At 34.8% G+C, this 9,556-nt stretch overlaps 1 protein-coding gene across 1 annotated transcript; it reads left to right on the plus strand.

The window, feature by feature from the left end:
• Positions 1-4,294: 4,294 nt before the first annotated feature.
• On the plus strand, positions 4,295-5,806 carry LOC127136325 (uncharacterized). Its single transcript, XM_051062903.1, has 3 exons — positions 4,295-4,418; positions 4,793-4,917; positions 5,561-5,806. Exons 1-3 carry the CDS (start codon positions 4,295-4,297, stop codon positions 5,804-5,806), a joined length of 495 nt encoding a protein of 164 aa, XP_050918860.1.
• Positions 5,807-9,556: the final 3,750 nt, after the last annotated feature.

Genomic DNA, 9,556 nt, shown 5'->3' on the forward strand with positions numbered 1-9,556 from the left:
GAATAGAATGGATTGGATTGAATGAGTCTTGTACATGAATATGCTATTAGTAGGGAATCTTGAAATTGACCATGACTTATAAATGGATTGAATGGAATTTGGATCTTGTAATGACTAATGAAATGGATGGAAATGACTTGAATATGACTTATAATGGATATGACTTAAAAATGGAGTGAATCAAGACATATAATGGAATGGAACCAAGAAAAAACTTATGAGTGAACCATTAACCATGGATCCAAGGGCCTATCAATGACCTAAATGATCAATGACAAGCATGGAACAAAGAAATGACAACAAATGAAATGAAAAATGTCTATATGATAGTAGGTTGAGCAAGGCAATGGCTAGGGCTAGGCACGAAGATGACCAGATAAAATAGGCATCAGCAAGATATGAACGTGGACTAGGCATGGGGAGATGATCAAATGAAACGTTATGGAATAGAAACAGATGAAAGTTGTGGGACCATGGACTTGAACTCAAACCAATGGACACAAGCACAAGGTGAATGGAATCCACACCAAGAAAACACCAAGAATGAATCATGAATAAGAGGTTTTTGGGTGAAGCTTGATTAAGCAAGAGAAACACATACACAATGGAATGATGATGAACCAATGAAATGGGGTTAGGAGGCCACACAAAGGGTATTGGACATAATTAGGGTTTATGGCAACCATGATCAAGTAGGAGCCCCCAAATTAGGGTTTTGCTTCACCAAGAAGCCAAAATGGAATCATCAATGACAAACACCTACACAAGCATCAAGAGCTACCTCCAATTAGGGTTTGATTTATTAAGAAACCTCTAGTTTCCATCAAAACCCTAGTTTCCACTAGGTCCAAGCACAAAGCTTGGAATCCATGACACTTGTCCTCTTGGATTAGACCATGGTTATGCAGGTGAAATGAATGAGCACAAGTATATGCATATAATTAAGGTTAGTGACCTAGATGAATATTGTGAAGGGTAGGGTGAATTTTAGGGTATGACAAGTTATCCATATGATTGACTTTAGTTAAGTACTTATTCATATTTTAACTTTGGTCCAGAATCTGATGATGTATAGAGTCCAAAGTCTGATGATGTCTAGAGTTCAGAGTTTGAAGATTTCCAAAGTCCAAAGTTTGATGAAATCCATAGTCCATAGTCTTCTTTGTCTAGAGTCTGGCTTGTTCAGTGTCTGCTCTATCTAAAGTCTGCTTTGTCCATTTAATCCAGCATCTTGCTTGTTCATGGTCTGCTTTATCTATCATTTGGTTTGTTTAAAGTCTGCTTTATTTAGAGTCCATTAAGCCCAGAATCCAGAATTTAATTTCATTATCTTTAATATTTTTCACATTTAACTAAACTATTAGAGTACACAATTATTATTTATTCTTTTTTAACATCAAAACTCAAGGATTGTATATGTAGAACCAAACTTGTTCCAACATTTTTTTTTGGTATCGAATAAACATTTGTTTACTAAGGAAGGGTTATGTCCATAAGTGGTTTTAAATTATAGATACATTTCCTTAATGAAATAAACTGAAGTTGTGTTCCAAAGGAATATTAATTTTCTTTGTCAATTTCACATGGACAAAAGTATTCAAGCAAGTGTAACCGATATACTGTGAATGATGTGCAAGAAGCGATAAACATGTTATAGGTGGAACATGTATGGGCCAATGATAAGGTAGAGTATCATTAATGGTTTCATGTATTTGAGAAAATATGTGTTGATTGTAGTCAATTCATTAATTAGGTGAAAGACACATGATTGACTCCACATCTGTGTAGATTTCTTAGAGCATTGATTAATCGAGTGCTGCATTGGGTAACACCATGAATAATATGTATGTACTTTTAATATTTCTAATTTGTATTAATTTTTTTTATCATTTTAAGGTTTTAGTCTGCTCCTTTGATGTTTTCTTTCTTCTTAGGGCTGAGTTTTCTCATTAAAATTTAAAGCAGATGTTGGAGAACAATATAGATGACCTGTGAAAATGTTGGGAGGCTATGAATAAAAACTTGAAGTTACAATTGAACATCATTCGAGCTTCTTTTTAGAAATTATTTTAGGAAGTTGGGTACGCACACACTATTCCATTTTATGGGAATCTACGTGGATCAATATCAAGAGCTGATTTGAGATACGTTGTTTGTAAGAACATGATTTGGTTCTACGTCTATCCTTAAGTTTTGATGATAACTATACATTGACTCTTAGAGAACAATCTTGTACCCTAGTGGTTTCGTTTTTTGTATAGATACTAGATACGAGTTTTGAATCTGATAGAATGACGTGTGATGTCATTGGATTCTGAACCTAGTGTTAGAACAAGATTTGGTTTTGCATTTATACCTTGAGTTTTGATGATAATAATATCATATTTGTGTGAGAACAGTTTTGGTACCCTAATGATTTGTTATTGTGTGGCTTTAACAACTAGTTCTGATTTTGAATATATGATGTGCAACGTCATAAGTTTCTGAACTATGTGCTCCAAATCCGCTTTTGTGCCAACTATTGGAAGCTCTGAAAGATGTTCATTATTGCTGCTTCAATGATCTTTCTGCTTATGTGATGATTCACTCCTGAGAAGCTTCTGAGGAGACCCTATGTTGTTGTTGCAATGTTCTCTCAGTTCATGCTTCTGGACATGACTCTGATCACTAAATTCCTAAAGAATGGTAAGCTTCTGAAGTTGTGTTATATAGCTGAAGATTCTAAAGATCTCAATCTAGACGGTTGAAGTTATCAAGGTTCCCACTGAAGATTCTGAAGACTCGAAAGATCTCAAGCCATAATTCTGATGTTGTCAAAGTTCTGAACAAAGATTTTGAAGTTTTATGAATCCAGCTTTATGTTTCTTCATTTCATGCTTCATCAAATTTCATCAGAAGCCAATGAACTTGAAGATAAGACCGAATGGGAACATGGTCAAATAGTACATAGTACAAATAACACATCCTTCCACTACCTGATTTCATGGCCAATGACAGTACTATACATCACACCTGTCATTGATTTTGTGGGTGAAGGACAATACACAATATCACTCCTTTCCCATCCAACAGTGGATAGCCGCTTAATGAGCTTTTTTCTATTTTTCCCTACAATAATCTTCTTCTTATGCTATATAAGTGAGACTTGGATACTTGAAAAAAAATGTCGCACATACAATATTTTGACAAGTCTATTTCTTTGTGAAAAGCTATCATTCTTTTGTATACATTTTTTCTTTAAGTGTTTGTTATTCATTTGTGTAAAATATGCTCGTACATAAGCATCTTGCAACACATAAAATCATATTCAAATTGTTTGTTTGATTCCTTAAGGAGGTTATCCTTGAGAAGACAAAGAAGGTTGTTCTTTGTGAGTCCTTAAGGAGACTAGGGTTTAGATGGATATTTGAGAAAACAAAAAGGGTTATTCTTTGTGATTATTGTAATTTGTTGGTTATAATGGATTAATTCCTTGTGTATAAGGAAAAATCACCTTGGCGGGTGGACTGGATTAATTTTGAGTTATAAGCGAACCAGGATAAAAATGCTTGTGTTTTTATCTTTTTGTTATTAACTTGTTAGTGGTTTTCTTGTTTTGGAAAAAGATTTTGCTTGTAAAACCCAATTCAATCCCCCGTTATTTGTGTTTTTCACACCTTCAATTGGTATCAAAGCTCCGGTTCTGATTGTGATAAAAGATTTATCAAACCTCACGATGTTCAATACCGATCCAGTTTGTGTGAGAAGCAATGGTCGTTGCTAACATTGTTAACAATAATAGAAGAGATCATTACAATGAAAAACCACCAGTCTTTGATGGTGAGAAATTTGACTATTGGAAAGATATAATAGAAATTTTATTTCTTGGTTACGATGTTGATCTTTGGGATCTTGTAGTCGATGGCTATGTTCACCCAGTAAATGCTGAAGGAAATACTATAGCAAGAAGTGCTATGACTGATCAATAGAAGAAAGATTTCAAAAATCATCATAATGCCAGAACCATATTACTTAATGATATCTCTTATACAGAGTATGAGAAGATAACAAACATAGGTTCTGCCAAATCCATTTTTGACTCTCTAAGGATGACTCATGAGGGAAATGCTCAAGTAAAGAAGACAGAGGCCTTGGCCTTAATCCATAAATATCAGGCATTTAAATTGGAAGATGATGAAACAGTTGAGACTATGTTCTCAAGGTTTCAAATGCTTGTTGCAGGACTTAAAGTTCTAGATAAAGGATACTCTACAACTGATCATGTCAAGAAATTTATTAGAAGTCTTCCCAAAAAATGGAGACCTATGGTAGTTTCCTTGAATTGGAAAATGATCTCAACAACATCAGTCTTGAAGAACTTGTTAGTTCTCTAAGAAGCTACGAGATTGAGCTTGAAAAAGATGAACCTTATAAGAGAGGTAAATTTGTTGAGAATCCAAGCCTGAGAAGACAAGAGCTTATCAAGCTAAGGAAGAATCAGAAGGATTTGATGAAGACTCAGAAGATGATGATGAGCTATCTCTAATCTCAATGAGAGTCAACAGACTCTAGAAACACAGGAAAAATGGTCAAGGAAAGTTAAGAGGAGTCAAAAGGATTGTTAATCACTTCGATTCTTCATGTGGACAGAAGAAGCAAGGTTCTGGAAAAGAAGTTATCTGCTTCGAGTGCAAGGAGCCAGGCCACTACAAAAATGATTGTCCTAAGCTGAAAAAGGACAGAAGGCCCAAGAAAGATTTCTCTAAAGTCAAGAAGGGGCTGATGGCTTCTTGGGATGACTCATAATCTGAAGAAGAAGATTTTGAGGAAGAAAAAGGCAATGTTACATTGTTGGAAACTACAAGGTATCCCACAAGTTCTAAAGAACCAGAAGACAAGGTATCATCAGAATCAGAATCCGACTCCGATTCTGAAGAGGTATTTTCTAACCAATCTTGTTTTGATATTGAATCATGTCTCTCTAAAATGCTGTAAAAGTACTAGAGTCTTCAGTGTAAATACAAGGACCTTAAACAAGTCCAAGTAATTACTTCTGAAACTCGGAGAGAGCTTGAGAAAGATATTTCCTCTCTAAATGGAAAAGTATTTTCTTTACAAAGTAATAACTCTACTTTGAAAAGAAAATTTTCAAAACTAGAGGAGGAAATAATCTTAGAAGCTTCTAGTACTAATTGCGTCATTAGATATGACAGAGCATTCCAGTAATTTTTGGATAAAAGCATAGATATAAGTAAAATGGATTCCTTAATTTATAGAGTTAACAGAAATGGCAAGAAAGGTTTAGGTTGTACATAATCTATAAAACCTGACGAAAATCATAAGGTAAACCCAAAACCTCTCTATGTGCATTTCGTTCCTGCTGGCACTGAGCTTGATACTTCTGCACAGACACAGAAACATACTAAGGATAAGAACTCTGTTTTGAAACCTGAGTATCATGCATAAATCTCTCATGATTATCTTTCATCTAAAAGACCCAAAGTTGTAAGAAACTCTAGGAAAACTAACAAGAGAGGACCCAAAAAGTGGGTACCTAAGGATAAAATAATTTATGTTGCAGACATCCTTAACAGTTCAGCTGAAACACCAGTCATTGTACCTGGACAATGGATTCTCGCGACACATGGCGGGCAGAAGGTCTATGTTCCAAGATTTGGATCTTAAGCTTGGAGGCTTCATTGGTTTCAGAGGAAACCAGAAAGGAAAGGTCATTGTCTCTGGAACCATTGGTAACGATAAACTTACTACTATTACTAATGTTCTTTTAGTTAATGGTCTAATGCATGACATATTGTCTATTAGTTAACTTAGTGACAATGGTTATGATATGATCTTTAATCAAAAGTCATGTAAGGCTGTCAGTCATAAAGATGGTACAATCCTTTTTAACAGAAAGAGAAAGAATAAAATTTATAAAATTAGACTTTTTGATCTTGAAGATCAAAATGTAAAATGTCTAATGTCTGTGAATGAGGAGAAATGGGTATGGCATAGACGTTTGGGCCGTGTCAGCATGAGAAGGAATTCTCACCTAAATAAGCTTGGATTAGTCATAGGTCTACCAAACCTGAAGTTCATTTCAGATGCTCTTTGTGAAGCATGTCAGAAAGGCAAGTTTTCTAAAACATCCTTCAAAGCAAAATCTGTTGTTTCTACCTCTAGACCGTTAGAACTTCTGCATATTTATTTATTTGGACTAGTGAAAACTTCTTCTATCAATGGAGAGAAGTATGGATTGGTCATAATTGATGCCTACAGTCGTTGGACATGTGTAAAGTTCTTGAAACACAAGGATGAGTCACATTTTGTGTTTTCTACCTTATGCTCATATTGCAAACAGAAATGAATTGCAAAATAGTCAAAGTTAGAAGTGATCGTGGTGGCGAATTTGAAAATAAACATTTTGAAAAACTCTTTGATCAAACAGTATATCCCATGATTTCTCCTGTCCTAGAACTCCACAGCAAAATCGAGTTGTAGAAAGGAAGAATAGGACTTTGCAAGAAATGGCTCGCACCATGATCAAAGAAATTGATATGGCTAAGCGTTTCGGGGCAGAAGCAATTAACACAACTTGTTATATTCATAACATGATTTATATCCGACCTATACTGGGTAAGACTCCTTATGAATTGTTGAAGAACAAAAAGCCAAACATTTCTTATTTTCACCCTTCTGGATGTGAATGTTTTATATTGAACACTAAAGAGAATCTTGGCAAGGTTGATTCTAAAGTATAGAAGTGTTTATTGTTAGGATATTCTGAACGATCTGAAGGCTACAAAATCTATAACACAAAAACATGAATTGTTGAGAAATCAATTCGTGTTAGATTCAATGATAAGCTTGACCCTGAAAAGTCAAAGCTAGTTAAGAAATTTGCAGATCTAAAGATCAATCTTTCAGAATCCAAGGATATTGATTCTAGAGAAAAAGACTCAGAAGGCAAAACTAAAGAATTTGAAGAAATAACTCAACCAGAATCTATCTTTGATCCAAATCATCAAACGAAGAGTAGATCAAGAAATTCTCATTTTGATGAACTGATTTTGGGAGACAAGAATGCTCCAGTCATAACTAGCTTTTCATTCAAACCTTCTGAAGAGAGTCTTTTAGGTTTGTGTCATACCCCAATTTTTACCCCTAAGCTTCATAGCATCTTAATCAAACATTGCATTCATACTTTCAATTTATCAATACCTAATATGGTCACAAGCATGGATCTAAGGGATTATGATCTTGATGACCTCTCCTTGTTTACTCAAGCTATGGTTTGGCATCTCACTCATTGTATCACCTATTGCATTTACTTGTGTTATCTGTAACTTGTTTGGTCTCTCATCCCCATGTACTTGGATCAAAGGTATACACATTTCATTTTTATCATTCTTCACTAACTTCATGCATTTAGATAGGTTTTTGCTTTTGTGTTGTGCTTGTGTATTTTGTATTTTGTTTGGTGTATGGTTTGAGAAATTTGAAGATCAGGAGAAAGGGGATTGTGGTCTCAATCACTCAACGTTTATCATTTGGAATTGAATATCACAATGTGCATGGATCTCAACATCATTTTATCTTTATTTGTGCAAGTCATCACAAGGAATTGCTTCTTTGGTTCTAAGACTGGTTAGGTTGACTTCCAAAAGTCATAAAGTTTTCATCAAGCAAGCTTTGAGTATGGTTCTTTTAGCGCTGGACTTTAATCTTCATCATCTACAACTTCTATTAACATGTCAAGAGCTAATTATGGATTTAAAACAACTTTGAAGGCAAAATATCTCAAGTTGTCAAAGGTTTTGACCTAATTTTCAAGTTGAACTTACCAAGATCATAATTTGGCAATATTTACCATATGGAATCAATTCTTTTTCTAATATGATCCAATTGTGACCCTATATAACTTTGGCTAATTGTTCAAGAAGATATTTTGCTTGGTTTAGCAATTGAGTGTAAAGGTCTCCATATGCAATCCCCTGATTTTCGCCCGACTTCAATTGACCATAACTTGGTCAATTTTTATCCAAATGGAGTGTTTATTTTCACCACATCAATCTTGAGTACATTTCTAAAAAAAAATATTTTAATCACAAAGTCCAATTTTGAGTGGAAGCCCGTTTATTTTGGGAAAACATTACAGGTCATCTTTGGTTCTTAGTGATTTTGGGCCAAACTTCTAAACATCATAAACCCCTCAATGTTTGGCCAAATGAGGTGGTTATTTTTGAAAAGTCAATCTCACAACCATTGCGAACATTTGATCTTTGCACATCCAAAGCCAACTTTGAATGGAAAAGGGTGAATGAGGTCCATACATAATATGTCATTTCGCCAACTTCACTATCCCATAAATTTATCATTTTTGACCAAAATGAGATGTTTATTTTTTATATGATATTATTTTTCCATTCTCTACAACTTTCATTCATTTTCCAAAAGCCAAAAATGCATAGATGAAGGACTTGTAGTACAAATCTTAAAGTTGCCAAAATTGCCCAAAATTGAAAAAATGAGGTTTTTATCTAAAGGCTCATTAGGTGATTTTCCAACTCAAACACCTCACATATGGTTCATATGATTTGTGTGAATCATTGTTTGAGGTTGATTCAAGCAAAAACTCAATTGGACAACCTTATACCTTGCATTTCAGGTTATCCATTTATGTCACATAGCCATTTTCCAAATTACACACTTTTGAGCTCAATTTTTTGTGCCATTCCATTATATACCAATTATGTGGTGCGTGTGCATCAAGATATGCCATGGTTGATGGCTCAAACCATAACTTGTCTTCCAACCCGAGCCATCTTGAGATTTTGGCCAAAAAGCATTTTTCTCCCAAACCAATCTCCCTTGCTCCAATTGGACCTCAAACAGATCATGAAAGACCCATTTACATTTGTTGTTAGCACTCATCCATGACCTGTACCATGCCTATGTCCCATATTCCTCAATTTTTCATTTTTCACCTTTTTAGAAGCAAGTCACCCAAATGCAAGGAAATTACAACTGGCCACGATTTTGGATTCAAAACTGAATGGTGGAGAGTGTAATGTGTCTGCACATGCCATTAGCAAGGTACAAAGGCCACCTCACAAAAACTTGGTTTGCAAGATTGTGCAAAACTCCATTTTACCCTCTAACCTAATTGGAATCATTCAGCAATCGACCAATACCTTTCCCCCTCGATAAACAAAGGCCACTGCACTAACATTTTTATGCTTGGATAGCCATTGTATCTCTGCAAAATTTCTCCTTGGAAACTCGAAAATTTGAATCGATTTTCAAAACTCAAGCACTTTTAAGCTTTTTCTTTGGCTCACCAAGTTTCTCTGAAGTGTGGTAGAGGTGTGACAACTTGAAGCAAGCATAATAGTGACCTGTGGAGGGAGAACCAGTGCTCTAAAGTCAATCATTCGAGTGATCTTCAAGAGGTATACAACTTGAACCAAATCTTAATTTTATTGATACCATGTTGTTGGAAATTTATTCATGATGATCACCATACCATTTTATTGCATTTGCATGAATTGAGTAGCATTTAATTCTGATTTATAGT

Source organism: Lathyrus oleraceus, chromosome 4 (assembly GCF_024323335.1).
Source record: "Lathyrus oleraceus cultivar Zhongwan6 chromosome 4, CAAS_Psat_ZW6_1.0, whole genome shotgun sequence".
Taxonomy (NCBI): domain Eukaryota; kingdom Viridiplantae; phylum Streptophyta; class Magnoliopsida; order Fabales; family Fabaceae; genus Lathyrus; species Lathyrus oleraceus.